The sequence below is a fragment of the Budorcas taxicolor genome, chromosome 22, assembly GCF_023091745.1.
Source record: "Budorcas taxicolor isolate Tak-1 chromosome 22, Takin1.1, whole genome shotgun sequence".
NCBI classification, from domain to species: Eukaryota; Metazoa; Chordata; class Mammalia; order Artiodactyla; family Bovidae; genus Budorcas; species Budorcas taxicolor.
Genome location: NC_068931.1, coordinates 42,534,999 through 42,551,734, shown reverse-complemented (window position 1 = coordinate 42,551,734; position 16,736 = coordinate 42,534,999). Strand labels below are relative to the sequence as shown.

The 16,736-nt window shown below is 46.4% G+C and overlaps 1 protein-coding gene across 2 annotated transcripts in view; it reads right to left on the bottom strand.

Moving 5' to 3' along the window:
• Positions 1–239: 239 nt before the first annotated feature.
• Positions 240–16,736, bottom strand: part of RAB31 (RAB31, member RAS oncogene family) — an 81,032-nt gene continuing 64,535 nt past the window's right edge. For both annotated transcript variants that reach the window (XM_052660277.1, XM_052660278.1), the window contains 2 exons: positions 10,750–10,859; positions 240–3,764 (listed from right to left, as the gene is read on the bottom strand). In XM_052660277.1, coding sequence (XP_052516237.1) covers positions 3,667–3,764; positions 10,750–10,859 — 208 coding nt within the window. In that variant the 3' untranslated portion in view covers positions 240–3,666. The remainder of the gene's footprint in view (positions 3,765–10,749; positions 10,860–16,736) is intronic.

Here is a 16,736-nt window from a genome sequence, read left to right as displayed (position 1 = left end):
TGTATCAAACTTCAGAAAAAGTCCCTTCTGAGGCTTTTGAGATTCCAGAATTGTGGGTAAGGGTGCACTTGAATTACACTCTGCATCTTATATACGAGGAAACTGAAGCTTAGAGACATTGGCCTTCCAACCCCTCCTCCCATTGCCAGCAACTGACTTAAAAAATTGCGATTATTCAACCCAACGTTATAGTAAGAAAAAGACAAACTTCATAAAACTTAAAATATTTATTAGTATGAATCAGTGTGCGTTAAACCAAAAATAACAGATACAATTGGACAACGTGGAAGGCAGTGCTTTACTACAGAATACAAGGTGGACAGGTAGGTCCTAAGGTCTGCAGCGGCGTCTTCTATACGTGAGAACTGGGTCCAGCCCAGACAGAGGCCCCTTATGAAAACACGAGGGAGGGGGCAGTGTACACAGTTAAGTGTTGACACCGGATCTCTGGGTCTGGTTTTAGTAACGAAGGTTAAACCAGAACCTAACGGGGTTGAATGTGGCTCAGAGCCCTTTCTTTCACTCACTATTCAAGTTGTGATGAGCGTCACAGAGTAGAGAGACGCAGGGCCCTGAGGGGAGCCTCTTGGGCCATCACAGGTCACGTTCCTCAACCTCAGGGGACACATCTCGGTCACCTGAGCCCCCCGGGTCCTCCACGGGGTCCAGCCCTTTGCTTGGCTAAAGGCTGGCTTCAGCTCTCCGGGATTCTCTGGTCTGCAAGAAAGTCCCCTATACACCGGCCCCCACCATAAAGACAGCAGCTCAATTACGAGTGCGCAGTGTTGGCACAATTCCACTGCTACCTGGGGGAATTCTCATGGGGAGACAATCCCCCTGAGAGCCCATGCCCGTTTTCCACGATTGAGCCAGGAGCCACACTCAGCCAGGGGAATGGATCACATGTCGCTGTAACAAATCTGAAGTTGTATTTACACACGTGTGCATGCGTACCACACGGGAGAGAAAGGAAAACAGAAGAGCACATTCGGGGAAACTGGGCAAAGGACGCTGCTGGACAACTTGGAACAACACTAACGTCCAGGCCTTTACATCACATCACACGGTTATGGTTCCGAGATTAGAACAGTCAGAAAGTAATCTCAAGGCAAAATAAAGGGAGATAAGCAAGGCTCCTGTGGACAAGGCTCGAGCCTCCATCTTCAGAAAAGACCCCACGTTCCTGCGAATGTCTTTGTGCCCGAGGGCCGTCTTCTCTTTCCACAACTGCTCCAAGAGTGACTACAGGCATGTGGCCAGCCAATGCCTTGAAAAGTTAAGGCTGCACAGAAAAGCAAACGAGTGGCTCCCAACCACGTGGGCTTCTGAAACTAAGCCACAGGCTCACAGGTGGGTAACCTGCCTTGCGTGGTTAAGACCAGCTCTTTTATGCAAGATGGGAGCACTGAACAGCCAGCCCAAAGTTGCAAACTCCTCCAGGCCATGCACCTCCTTAGCTAGGCAATCGTATCTAGAGACAAGCTCTGGTCCTTGGGGACTGCCAGATGATGAAAGATTCCAAAATAAGCCTGCATGCCACCTGGAACGAGGTCACTTGAATGTGCAACCCACATTTTTTTTAAACTTTGTTAAGAGGCAAGATAATGGCTCAGCCTGCAAGCAGAATCACGGAGCCCATAATGTTGACAAGATGCACAAAATCCTTAAAACCCTGCAAAGTATACCAAGGTGTCCAAGTTCCAATTTGCCAACAGTTTTAGGGGAACCTGTCTGGAGCTTAATCTCTTGAACCAAAAATAAGTGTTTTCAGCTCCATGTCCTAAGATTGTCATATGATTCTCGCAAGCTGAGAAAAGTGGTAAGAGCATCAAATTGACAACATATTCTCAAGCTGAAAAAAACCGAAGTCTGAGATTTCAAACTGTTTTCTTCATTGCAGCCCATGTGAAGAATTGTGAATGAGGCCCTGATCTCGTAAGGACTCTCACTTTTTTTGACAGCAAACTCAGTATCCCCAACCATCAAGGGCTGGTGGGACCAGCATGGAAGGCTCAAGAATGGCTCACACTAAGTTACAGGGAGTTCAAGGTCTTTCATCGGCTCATGATCTCTTTCTTGATTTTTACACTGTAGGTCTTCAGTGAATGTTTGTTGAGCCTTGAAGGTACCAACTGGCCTTGTTACCACACTACCTGGTCAGCCACATCTCACCCCACAAAAGGCACCAATGTGGATCTCCTCCATCCTGAGCCTTCCTAGGAAAACAACCGCTTCTCAATCCCAGGTTTTTATGAAAATTAAAAAACAGGATGTGCACTTTCAATAGGGACAGTTTTCTTCCCTTCCCTTCCACTGGATTCAGACATCTTTAATTCACTGGGATTCCCAGGTGGCTCAGTGGTAAAGGATCTGCCTGCCAATGCAGGAGACATAAGAGACGCTGGTTTGATCCCTGGGTTGGGAAGATCCCCTGGAGGAGGAAATGGCAACCCAGTCCAGTATTCTTGCCTGAAGAATCCCAAGGACGGAGAAGCCTGGCAGGCTACCGTTCACGGGGTCATAAAGAGTCAGATACGACTAAGCATAAAACAATTCATTGAGCTGACAGGGAGTCTGAAAAGGGAAGGTTCATCGGAGCCCGTTCCAGCTAACAGGCATTCTTGGGGTAGACTTCTGTTCAATCCTAATACCCACCCCACCAAAGCTTGGTCTTTTCTTAAAGACCCTCTGATTTCGTAGTTTTGGGTGGGGCAGGGAGGAGGGGCAGGCAGGGGGGCAGGCATCTAGAATCTTACTGTGCCAGTACTTCCGGCTGGCTTTCCTATAATCAATTATTCATTGATATTGTTTAATATGAGAAGTTTGCCCTACAATTTAGATTCAAACATCATCTGGGTAATTTGCTTCCGGGATATGGCACTATGTCACACTCTCTTAGTAAAATCACACTGTGTGAGAAACTTCCCTAAGAGAGTGGGGATTTATTACCCTGCAGGTCATGCAAACCAGGTGGTCTCTGGAATAATATTTATATCCTGCATTTGTCACTGCTTACACGGTAATGACTCCAAATGATTTCCAACACCAGGCCTCCAACTCCCAGCACAACGTGAAATACTGTAGTCGGCGGGTTCAGTTGGTTTATATGACCAAGGCTTAGAAAAATGTTCATGGAATTAAAGTCAGAGATGTAGACAACAGTTCCTGATACATCTTCCTCCACTTTCATAACAAGCTCGAGTTCTACCGTAGATGGTCCAGTTACACCTCACTGAAAGGAAAGTTAAGGGAACCTTTCACCAAAGGTTGGTGGAGTAACTAAGGCAATAGCGCTGAAGAAGTTCCTGACATTTGATTAGAAACACAGGAAATCAGAGTGGAACACCACTTTAGAATCTCACACACATAAGCCAGTAAGACTTTTGTACAAATTTAAGAATATTTTAAGGCTTTTAACAAAAAAACTCAACTATACTTAATACCTAAAATCCATTCCCTCTGAGTGAATTTCACACACCAAAGGCCCTTCTGTGGCAGGGTGACAGGTTTTCCCAGAGTTTCCCAGAATCCTTTTCCAGGGACATTTCCTGCCCTGTTCTCTGCGGGGCTCTGAGCCAGGGGCCAGACTACCGAGGCGGGAGGCCCCGAGGAAGCACCTAGGGAGGGAGCTCCGGCCTCTTCAAGTACAGGGGACCCTGCCCCGGGTCAGCAGCACCGCCGGCCGGCCTGCGAGGTTGGCTTCACCAGTTTGATGGATCCACTGTTTCCGTTTTCATGGGGGTCTAGGGGTGGAATCTGGCGACCTGCAAGGAAGGGAGGCCAAGGGTGAGTTCTTGTTCCCAGCTGACCCCGTGTGCAGATGGGGGCCTGCTCCCGCTCCCCGACGTCATGTGTACAACCTGCAGGCTGCAACCAGGTAGAGGGGCTACCTCTCCCAGTGTCCCCCCACCATGCCACCCTCCCGGCCTGGGCTGTGTGACATCAAACATAGAAAGTAAAGGAAAGGTAAAACCAGCTTTCTGCATCCGCCTTCTCCACACAGGCTTCAGCACACTGCTCGCTCCCAGCCTTCCCCCATCCGCCCACTGGAACGACTGCCTCTCAGTTTCAACAGCAACAGTGAGGCCTCTGCTTCTTAAAATAGACCTGGCTGGGGAACTGCGATGGTCCCAGCAACACTGCGTTTTAACACTGGGTTTCCATCCCTCATCCTGCCAACGCACTCAGCATTAACGGGAAAGCCTTTAGAGACATTCTTCTCAGGAAACAGTATCTTAATGCCATAAACAAGCAGAGCAAAATGTTAGCCGCTCAGTCATGTCTGACTGCTTGTGACCCCATAGACTGTAGCCCACCAGGCTCCTCTGTCCATGGGATTCTCCAGGCAAGAATACTGGAGTGGGTTGCCATTCCATTCTCCAGGGTAACTTCCTGACCTAGGGATCAAACCTGAGTCTCCTGCATTGGCAGGCGGATTCTTTACTGCTGAGCCACCAGGGAAGTACTGCAATACTCTTATGATTTCTTAAATCATAAAACTGTGGTGCTGGAGAAGATTCTTGAAAGTCCCTTGGACAACAAGGAGACCAAACCAGTCAACCCTAAAGGAAATCAACCTTGAACATTCATTGGAAGGACTGATGCTGAAGCTCCAATACTTTGGTCACTTGAGCTGACTCATTGAAAAAGACCCTGATGCTTGAAAAGATTGAAGGCAGGAGGAGAAGGGGGTAGCAGTGGATGAGATGGTTGGATGGCATTACCAATTCAATGGACATGAGTCTGAGGAAACTCCAGAAGATAGTGAAGGAAGGGAAGCCTGGTGTGCTGCAGTCTACGGGGTTGGAAAGAGTCAGACTTGACTTAGCAACTGAACAACAACAATGAGGCAAGCCCCTTAAAGAGAGCGGGAAGCCACCAGCACTGTGGAAACACACCGAGAACTCAGATCCTGTGGTCTGAGTTACCTGGAACTTACTGAAAGCTTAAACATACTTACACAAAAGAAGAGTTCCAGAGAATGCCATAGCATTCGGTACCAAGGTGATCACCTTGGAACACTGTTGAATCAGTATTAATTACATGGGCACAGAATAGGGCAAACACACACACACACATCTGAAAAGGCTCTGGGCATCCGAGCATGTCTGTGCTGTTACTAAATGTCCTCTGAGAACAGTCTCCAAACAGGTCCTCTGGAGGATAAATCCCACAGCTGGGTGTTTATTTTAATAAAGTTTGGATTGTGCAAGATTCTGCTCAGGAAAAGTTAAAAGATTTTTTTTTTTTTTTTGAGTTCTGTCTTCCTGAAAGTTGACAGCCCAGAGAAAAAGCAGGTTTTGTAAATGATTCCTCAAGAACTCAAAGTTATGGGAGAAAACCAATTCCAAGCCTGTAAACTATAAATTGTGGTGGCTCTGGACTGGGCCTGTGATGCTTTTACACACAACAAAAATAAAATAGCACACTCAGCGGCAGCTGTCCTGGGGACCGGCCGCTTCCTGCACAGGCCTGGCATCTTCTTCCTGCCAAGCTGCTGTCTGAGTACTTCCCTCTCTCACCCCGGCCCCAGGATCTACCAGGCTCCGCTTTGGTTGGATGGGTGGTAGAGGCGCTGGGACCTGCCTGTCACTTCCATTTCTCAATTCTGATTTTCTGAATTATCCAGAGAAGTAGACTGACTATGCTTACCTGCTTCCCTGGTGGCTCAGATGGTAAAGAATCTGCCTGCAAGAAAGAATCAGCAGACCCGGGTTCAATCCCTGAGTCAGGAAGATCCCCTGGAGAAGGGAATGGTAACCCACTCCAGTATATTCTTTCTTGGAGAATCCCATGGACAGAGGAGCCTGGTGGGCTGCAGTCCATGGGGTCACAAAGAGTCGGACACAGTTGAGTGACTAACACACTAACAAACTGACTGTGTCTAGTAGGACTCAGCAGCATTTGCTCTTAATCACAATCTCCCAGTCTCTCTATTTGGGGCAGAGGGGTCCTCTCTGACCCACTGCAGAGCTCACGATCAGGTGGCCCTGCCCCAGGAATACAGAATGGGGCTGGTGCCACGCTTGTGACACCTGAGGTCATCCTCTGAACTCTGCTTTTGCTGCCATCAAGAAGACAACATTGGGACTGCGAGATAACCTGGAACATGACCGTCTAGACCTAGGAAGGCACTAATGCTCTGTGCAGGATGACCATAGCATAGGATTCAGGAAGTGGATTCAGCCAGGATGCTGGCAGGAAATCCTGGTCAGGGATAATGAGAGTGCCATGGAGAGAAGTAGAAAATAGGGAGGGAAGGAGGACTGCAGGAAGATACCTGGCAGATGTGACAACTGATCGGAGGCGGGAGGATGAGAGAGGGAGGAGGAAAACTGAAGTTCAAGGCCAGGAGCCATGGGAATGGTGGTGCCCCAGCAAAGAAGGAAGTAAGGGGCGAGATCACCATTGACCTTGAATCCAAAACACCAAAGATCTTCAACATGGAGGGGCTTACGTTCCTTTAAAATCATCAGGCTTCCTTGCTATTCAAAGGCACCATTTCCCTTTTTAAAAAAATTAGTAGACTATATTTGCGGGAGGGCCAGTTTTAGGTTTACAAAAAAATCAGGCATGAAGTTCAGAGAGTTTTCATCCACTCCTCCCCCTCATCCCCAATGTCCTCTAACACCTGTAATGTGTGAGGACCATTTATTACAACCGATGAGCCACTGCTGATCATTAAGTGAAGAAATAAGAAAACAACTCAGGGGACTCCCCTGGTGGTCCAGTGGTTAAGAATCCGCCAGCAAACACAGGGGGACACAGGTCCGAGCCCTGGTCCAGGAAGAGCCCACAAGCTGCAGACCAACTAATCCCACAGGCTGAGACTACTGAAGCCCACGTGCTGCAACTGCGGAAGCCGGTGCTCCACAGCAAGAGGAACCAGCGCCATGGGACGCCAGAGCGCCGAAACGAAAAGCAGCTCCCCAACGCTGGAGCTCGAGAAAAGCCCACACTAAGCAACAAAGACCCTGCACAGCCAAAACAGATAAATCCTTCAAAAAAACAGCAAATCAATACAAAATGGGCCAAAGTTGATCAGACAGTTCACCAGAGGAGACACAAGGATTGTGAATAAGCACACGAACAGGCACTCAACACTGTCGGTCATCAGGAGATGGATGTCAAAACCACAAGGAGAGACCATCACAGTCCCATCCGAATGGTTGAAATTTAACAACTGATCGTCCCACCTGCTGGCAAGGAGCTGGAGCTACTGGAGCTCTGCGGGATTAGGGGTGGGAATGAAAAATGCTAAAACCACTTGGGGACACAGGCTGGGGCACCCTTAGAATATGGACTATTGCCTATGAGAGGAGCCAGCCACACTCCTTCTAGGTGTTTATCCACACAGAAACTTGTGCGTGAAATCTCATCACAGCCTTGCCTGTAATCACTAAAACCTGAAAACCACCCAAATGTGTAGGTGAATGGATTAACAAATTTTTACTCATGCTACGGAATGCCATGGGAGACTCTTAGGTGTACCTTGGACAGCAAGGAGATCAAACCAGTCAATCCTCAAGGAAATCAGTCCTGAATATTCATTGGAAGGACTGATGCTGAAGCTGAAGCTCCAGTACTTTGGCCACCTGATGTGAAGAGTTGACTCTTTGGAAAAGACCTTGATGCTGGTAAAGACTGAGGGCAGGAAAAGGGGGCCACAGAGGATGAGGTAATTGGATGGCATCACCAACTCAATGGACATGAGTCTGAGCAAACTCCTGGAGATAGGGGAGGGCAGAGGAGTCTGGTGCGCTGCAATTCATGGGGTCACAAGGAGTCAGACACAAATTAGCAACTGAACACAAACCTGGATCAGGACAAATAACCTAATTGCTCGAATAAAGAAACTGCATGGAGGGAACCTACTGTGAAGGAGAGGCTTAAAAGGCACACCAGGTAATTTTATCACTACACATGGAGCTTATTTGCATCCTGACCCAAACATACTGTTAAATGCAAACAAATCATTTCTGATAATTATAAGCTGCTGAAAATTTGAACATCACATGTTCAATGTCATTTATAATGATAATAGCATTATGACGATGAATGCCACCATGTAATTGCTTTGTAAAAAAAAAAGTTACATACTGAAAATATTTACAGATGAAATGATGTTCTGGATTGCCTTCAAAATAATACAGGTGTGGGGGGAGGGGCAGGCTGGGGGAAGTGTGGGGTAGGGATGAAGGCAGCTTGGTTATGAGTATGGTCTGCCCTATATATCTGCAGGTTCTGTATCCTTGGATCCAACTTACCTCAGACTGAAAATATTCAAAAAAAAAAAAAATTCCAGAAAGTTCCAAAAAGCAAAACTTGAGTTTGCCACACTGGCAACTATTTGAATAGCATTTACACTGTATTTACAACTGCATAGCATTGTTATGGTCTTAGGTATTATTTGCAATCTAGAGATGATTTAAAGTATATGGGAGGATGTGCGTAGCTTATACACACAAATACAATGCCCTTTAATACAAGGGATTGAGCATCTTCGGATTTGGTGTCAGTGGTCCCGGAAGCAATCCTCCAAGGGCACCAAGTGATGACCATACCTGATGTTCATTACATTCTTCAGTTTACTGGTGTATATGTTTACATTTTTCCATAACAAAGTCTTTTTTTTAAGTCCCCTGCAATCTCACCACCATGAAACCACTGTTAACATTTTAAGATGTGTGTTCCCTTTGACTCTTTGCCCAAAAGAATATATTTACAATTACATAGTCTACATGCTTAGTCTCAGTCATATCTGACTCTTTTCGACCCCATGGACTGCAGCCCTCCGGGGTCCTCTGTCCATGAGGATTCTCCAGGCAAGAATACTAGAATTGGTTACCATGCCCTCCTCCAGGGGATCTTCCCAACTCAGGGATTGAACCCAAGTCTCCCTCATTGCAGGAGGATTATTTACAGTCTGAGCCACCAGGGAATGTAGTCTATGGTTCACATTTTATAAAATCAGGATATTATACAAAGTGTTCTGTAATTTCTGTTTCACACACAACAATTTATCTTTTTATGTCAGTAAAGACAGATTTACATCCTTGTTTTTAATCACTAGTTTATACTGGTGTTCCAGGATTATTAAAAAATCATTTCCCAAGTTTTGGGCAGTTGAGTCATTTCCTGTTTTTCACCAGAAGCTGCCATCTGCAATAAGAAGCGGGCAGACTGGAGGCTCAGATCATGGGTTCTGGAGTCCTGCTCCCAGGACTGACCCCCTGTGACCGAGAGTAAGTTGCAAACCTCTCCACACCTCAATGTCTTCATGTAAAGCAGGGACGATAACCGAGACGACTTCATAAGATTAAACAGGGCATTAATGAGCTAGTAAACATTGAAGCAATTATTTATTTCAGACGTAATTACCCAGTATAAGAAAAACGCCTGAAAAATCCCATGGACAGAGGAGCCTGGAGGGCTACAGTCCAAAGGGTCACAAAGAGTCAGACACGACTGAGCGACTAAGTACCTCATAAGCAAAACATTTGTTTTTCCTAAATGAAGTAGACCACCAGGCTCTCAGGAATTCCTTATGCAAAGTCCCCATCACTTTGAGCCATAAAGACCTCATATAAAAAAAGAAAAAAAAAAAGAAAGGGACTTTCCTAGCAGCCCAGTGGTTAAGACTCTGTGGGGGGACTGTGGTGGGGGTGGGGGAGGGGCAGTTTCAATTCCTAGTTGAGAAGCTAAAATCCCACATGCCACATGGAAGGGAAAAGAAAAAAGACTTCATATGCATGAAGAGATTTATACTGGCTGAGCCGTGCAAAGGAATATCTTTCGAATTAAGAGACTAATGCTTGGATTTAGGCTTGTTTCCTTCTGTGAAGTCTTTACGTCATTTTTTATTGAAAACATGACTTTGCATAAACCTTGGGAGGTCTCCTAGCTCTTGAAGAAAACCCAGGGTGAATTTCAGGTACACAGAGCTGCACTGATGCTGGGAGACAGCTCTGGAAAATACGGGGAGCTGCACAGGAACAGGGTGACAAATACACATGACTGTATATAACGTAGATAAACAACAAGGACCTACTGTATAGCCCAGGGAACTCTACTCAATATCTTGTAATAGCCTATAAGGGAAAACAATCTAAAAATGAATACATACATATATATAATACACATATAGACACACACACACATGTATAACTGAATGACTCTGCTGTACACCTGAAACTAACATGACATTGTAAATCAACTATACTCTAATTTTAAAAAAAGATCAGAAATGAGGAAAATCTTTTCACGTCGACTCTTGACCCACAGGTCTCATAGGAGGGAGACACTGTTTCTTGTTGATGATCACCAGACACAAAAAATGACTACAAGCTTCTCTTGTCTCCTTTGCCCAGAGTCATTCAGCTTCATGGGTGACTTTGGTTTTCCATATCTTTCTCACTCTTTTTTTTTCCTCCCCTCAACATACAAACATAAAACGCTATAGAATATGTAATTCTGTAAGTAAAATAAGTTTTATTTTGCAACGGAGTTACTTCATTCTGAGTCGTGAAACAGACTGGACAGGTGAAAGCACAGACTCTTGGAGACAGAACAGCGAGGGGTCGTGTGGGTCTGCAGGAACCTGGGCAAGGCTGCAGAGTTTAGTGTCTGTGGCACCAGATAAATTAACTCAGAAGAAACACTCTGCTCCAGAGCTCCGTGGCTTTTATCCTCTGAGCCCCAGAAGCATAAAGATGAAAACTACGCTGAAAACACAAACCAGATACTTACTGATTCCTTGAAAGAGCTCTTCGATATTAATTGCGTTCTTTGCACTTGTCTCAACCACGACAGCACCAATGGACTCCGCATACTCCTTGGCATCCTTCAAGGGCACTTCCCTGGAAAAGAGGGCAGACCAGCAGAGGTGAATGCCCGTCTGTACAGAATAAATAACCCTGCAGAGCAAAGAAACAGCTCACGTGCAAATAGCTCCCTCGTGGGCCTGCAGAATAACAACTCGGTCACCCAGTAAGTATTAGAAATGTGGGTGAAGCTTTTTCAAGCTTGAAACCCAGTCTCTGGCATCCATGGAGACAGGACATGTGTGTATAAGCTACTGTCCCTGGTCCCACCAAAGGAGAGAATTCCAGAACAGTAGGAAAGGCATTACAAGTGAGGCCAGCTTTCCGAGTTAGTTAGGATTGGTTCCAAATTTTTTTCCCATAATAATGACTCAATGTTTTTTAAAAATTGCACATGTGCACACACTCGCATATGTGCTTTTCTAACACTTTTTGTATATTGCCTTTCACAAATCAGAGAAAATACATGACGTGATCTGGAAGACTGGCAATGAACACATTTACAGTTCCAACGGTGAATTTGAACTTTGTCCTTTAAAAGGCTGTTACTGCAAAGGTTTAGGACATGAACTCAGTCCAGATGAATAATCTAAAAAAACATTTATTGATGTACTTTCTCAGGTGAAGATACTGCAGCAGACTGAAAGATTAAAAAAGACACAGTTCCTACTCTCCAGAAGTTTATTCATTGATTCAACCAATATTTAGAGAGAACAGTTGTATGCCAGCCCTTTCTTGTAGGCAGTCCCTGCCTTATGGAACACACACCTGAGAGCAAAGAAACACACACCTAGGGACACACTAAGCCACACTATTATAATGTCTGCAACACGGAGATAACAAGTAAGTGCTCAGGAGTAGAGGGTAGAGAGCCGAGCGTTTGATCCACGGAACCCAGGCAGGTGCCATAGAGGCGGCCACTGAAGTGTGGCCACCAGGGGCAGTGAGAACATGGACCAGAGCCTGACAAAGGCCCCCCCAGGTGGGGCACGCCCTCACCCCTCACGTGGTGTGGGACCCACTGCCACGTGGACACCTGAGCCAAGTCAGCTGGACTCTAAACTTGCCTTATCATTCTTATCAAGGACACCCCAGGCAAAATGACCCTTTTGAATCTACCCTCTTCCTCATTTCTGACAGACAAGCCCCCAGGCCTCTCAGTTATTTTAAAAAAATGAATAAATAAAAGTCTTCAGTCTTTCTGGTGGCGATGAGTTTTACAGATGAAATATCCCAGAAGAGGGCTTTTTTCCTAGGTTCAGTTTGGCAAGTTACTGTACTTTTTTTTTCCTTTTTCTTCCTGGAGGTCTTTATCAAATCAAAGCTCAAAGGATGGGGCTCCTCCCTGCCCTAAGATGGAGCAGAGAAGATTGTGTGTGCTCACAGGTGTTGGGGGGGGAGCTCCTCTGGCCACCGTGGAAACTGCGGAGAACCCTCCCCTCAAGGGAGGGAAGGTCAGTTCAGGCTTCAGTGTGTCCTTCTCCGGGGACCAAGAGGAATAGAATACCATCTGCCAGGATTACGGTAAGAACAAAGTCACTCATGACAAAATCCAAATCACCCACCCTGAGAAAGACAGGAAGCCTTCGAGAAGTGCTGATGCTGTCACAGCTGACAACGCTGGGCCCTGCAAAGTGGAGAGAGGACAAGCGTGTCCACCGATTTCCCCCAGGTTTAGAAACAGGTCTCGTTAAACAGATGACCTGCCAAGGTGACACGGTACTCGGGCGGAGGCAGGGCCAGCCCAGCAGGTTCTGCTTACACTGCTCCCATCCAACCACCCAATAGGAACCCACATTCCTGAGGCTGTTTCTTCGGTCTTTACAGACAAAGAAATATCCCCAGAGAGCAGCATGGTGCAGGCAGGCTGGGGGCAGGAGCCAAGTGTAGCTTGTTCTAAAGAATAGGTTCCTGCCCTAGGAGCCTGGGGGGCCAGGGGTGTCCCTCTCCCTTGTCAGTGAACTGAGATTAGCATCAGAAATGAGCTGGACTGCAGGACACCCAATGGGTGTGCGAGAACTGTTTTGGGGACAAACAGTGCAGCTACAATCTGAAAGGAGACCCTGGGAAGGGAAGCGTGTGCTGCCCCGGGCCTCCAGCAGATATGTGACCAACCGGTGGCCTTGGGAAGCAGTCAGAGGTCATGCACAACCCGGGGAGGGGGCTGGAGGGCACCTCGGAGACAGGCCTTCTGTGATCACCCTCACAGAAGACCATGGCATCCATAACTTTCCTTCAGTTCTTTCAACAAATATTTACCGAGTGTCTGCCACAGGCTGGGTGCTTTGTTAGGTTTTCAATAGGTAAATTGAAGCAAGTCCACCCAAGCCAAGGCTTAAGCACACAGCAGGTCGACTTTGATGGGAAAGAGTACTTTTAGACTTTCAACATGAAGTTACATCCAGGAAGGCAGGACTTCCAGAAATGCTGTGCCTCAACCAGGTTCCCGTGGGTGCCTCTGACTGGTCCTCCAGCTCTTGCAGTCATCACCCTCAGGCCCACCGAGGGGATCAACACACAAATCCACCAAATGTTCCTGTGAACAGAATTCCTCCATGTTGTCTAACCTGTAAAACCCAGCACCTCAGCAGGAGTTAGAGGCTTCCTGCCTTAGACCTCCCTGTTCATGTCCAGGCAACAGCCATTCTGGGTGTTTGTGGAGCTCAAGTCTGTCTCTGGGCCCCTGCTCTCATCCACCCCTCCGCATCCCCCTGACGACTGTCCACACGAGGCCTCCTAGAGAGTGCAGCACAGCACCCCCTCCTTGAGAGCCCAGAGCCCTGGTGAGACTTGTCACCTGAATGGGCTGTGGATTCTTGCGATCAGGACCATGGTTTGTTTGGGGGAGGCTTCCCTGGTGGCTCAGATAAGAAATCGCCCTGCAATGCAGGAGACCCAGGTTCGATCCCAGGGTCAGGAAGATTCCATGGAGAAGGGAATGGCAACACACTCCAGTATCCTTGCCTGGAGAATCCCATGGCCAGAGGAGCCTGGCAGGCTACAGTCCATGGAGTCACAAAGAATCAGACATGACTGAGTGACAGAGAACACACACAGGAATCCTAACAGGGCCAGGCACCTATGAGGCAATCAGTCAGCACCTGCTGAATGGCAGGGTGACCGTCACCGCGAGTGGCCTTCAGCAGAGAGGAGAACTCAGGTAGAGGGTCCAAGCAGACTTCAGGGGAAGTATGGGGAGTGTGGACAGGGAGGGGGCGAAGATTCACCCAGCCAGGAGGGGGACTTAGGGCTGAAAAACACACGCATCTCCCCCAGCCCCAAGCTCCAACAGTCCTCAGAGGTCACATTGAAGGGAGGTCCATGCACCCCCATCCAGGCAGAGGCCATGGGTTCTGGGAGGCTCCCCACGGGGGAGGAGGGCGGGGACCCACATTCCTGTGGCTGCAGACTTCTCCACAGGCCAGGCTGCCCAACGAGGGTCCTTGTTTTGTTATTGGCGGGTGTAACCCGGCAACGCAGCAGCTGACTCATTCCAGTCTCAGGCTATTTAATTCCCCGAGAGCCTCCTTCACAGATGGCAGGGGGAGAGGGAGGAAGGGACCCCAAGAAGGCACTCCAGGGATCCCTCCCGTGAGGAGGGGAGTCCAGTCCACAGGCCGAGGCAGACCAGCACTCCGCCCTCGGGTGCCGTTCCTGACAGCAGGGAGCGGTGACCTCCATGGGCCTCCTGTGCAGAAGTGCAATGCTCTGGCCTTGAACTCTCGTTCACAATGTGTGAACAGCAATCACGTCAGAAAGGCAGCCCAGCCTGCCGCTCGCAGGAGTAAGATTTTCTCCTTCAGTGGCCAGCCTCTTCATGTCTCCCTCACTCAGGTCTCAGCCCCCTTTGCTGCCAGATGGCATCAACACTTTTCCATTTTAAATATAAGTTGATATCATAAAGCGCTCAAAACAGTACCTGGCACATAGATAAGATAGACCAAAGTTTCCAGAATAAATCTTTACAGAGATGGTACCACTTTCTTAGCAAATGTCCCAAAGATTGAGGAAATGAATCAAGTGGAGGAAACAGGCAAAGAGAAGGCTCAAAATACCTCCGAGCCCGAGGAGGTTTATCTGACTCATGCCCCTTGTTTAATCACCCAGAAAGGCTCCCAGGCAAGGCGTCACTACTCCACAGAAGAACAGGGAACCCAGGCTACAGCATTAAATACACTTGTTGGTGTTGTTCAGTCACTCGGTCGTGTCCAACTCTTTTCGAACCTGTGGACTGCAGCATGCCAGGCCTCGCTGTCCATCACTAACTCCTGGAGCCTGTTCAAACTTATGTCCATTGAATCGGTGAAGCCATCCAATCATCTTATCCTCTTTTGTCCCCTTCTCCTGCTGCCCTCAATCTTTCCCAGCATCAGGGTCTTTTCCAGTGAGTCAGTTTTTCCCATCAGGTGGCCAAAATACTGGATACACTAACTTTCATAAATCACTCCAAGAGTAAAATTACATCATAAAGTTCTTTCTCCATGAGGAAAATCTGACATTAATTCAGAGTAACTTTTATTCAGAGATGGAACACAATGTTTTATAAGCCACAGATACTTCTTGTTCTATGAAATTCTCGTGCTTGTTCTCTGCACACTTTGGTTTGGATTGTTTGGATTTTTCTTATTTGTAAGTGCTCTTTGCATATTAAGGAACCTAGCCTTTTGTAATATATTTTTCTGCGTTTCTTTCAACTTACCATTTGTATTTAGATGTTGTCTATAGTATTTTTGCCATACAGAAGTTTTTATATAATCAGACTTACTGGTCATTTTCTTCTATGTCTTCTGAGTTTTGTATCATTATTAAATAGTTCATTCCAAGGTTATTTTTAAAGATTCAACTGCTTTCTCTAACTTTTATGGTTTTGTTACTTTGCACTTAAATCCTTGATCCATTTTGAATTTATTTTCTCTCATTTTTTCCTAATTATCCCCAAACCACGTACTTAACTTACCCCCTTTTTGCACTTATTTAAATATCACCTTTGCTGCTGCTGCTGCTGCTAAGTCGCTTCAGTCATGTCCGACTCTGTGCGACCCCATAGACGGCAGCCCACCAGGCTCCCCCGGCCCTGGTATTCTCCAGGCAAGAACACTGGAGGGGGTTGCCATTTCCTTCTCCAGTGCATGAAAGTGAAAAGTGAAAGTCAGGTTCTTTATCATATACTAAATATCCCTACATATTTCACCCTATGTCTTAGATTCTGTGGTCTGCTCATTGATTTTTCTGTCCGTGACATGCTATACTGTTTTATTACTCAATCATTAAACTATATTTTAATATATGCTGAGATCAGTCCTTCCAATACTATTTTTGCCTGTTTATCTTTCTAGGTGAATTTTAGGATCATTTTGTAAAACCCTTTCTAAAAACGTTACTTTAAATTATTTGAGGCAATTTACCTGGAATCTCAGTGAATTCATGATTTAATTTAGAACAAACTGACATATCTACAATAGTACTTAGTTTTCCTATCCAAGGAAAAAGCAGCTTTTTTATCCTACCTAGAATTGTAACATTTATCTATATAGGTCTAGCTCAATTCTTACTAAATTTATTTCTAGGAATTAACAATATTTCAAATTTTAAAAATGATACACACAGGAAAAAAGTCTATTACTCAGATTTACACTGCTATTTAAAGAGGGTTTTCACTTCAACTTGATTTCCTAATTGATTATTTATTGTATATAAGTGAAGGATAGTTCTTCAGTAGATAATCTTAGTTTTCCTAATCCTGCTTGCAATGAAAGAAATGTACATGAAAATGAGGATCAAATTATTCACACATCAGACTGGTCAAGATGAAATGATTACTATCTGCAGTGTTAGTGTGTGGAGAGAGAGGAAGGCTCAAACTCCGCAGGCAGGGTCACATGTGATTCCAAAGAGTTCGTGGGTAACTGCAGA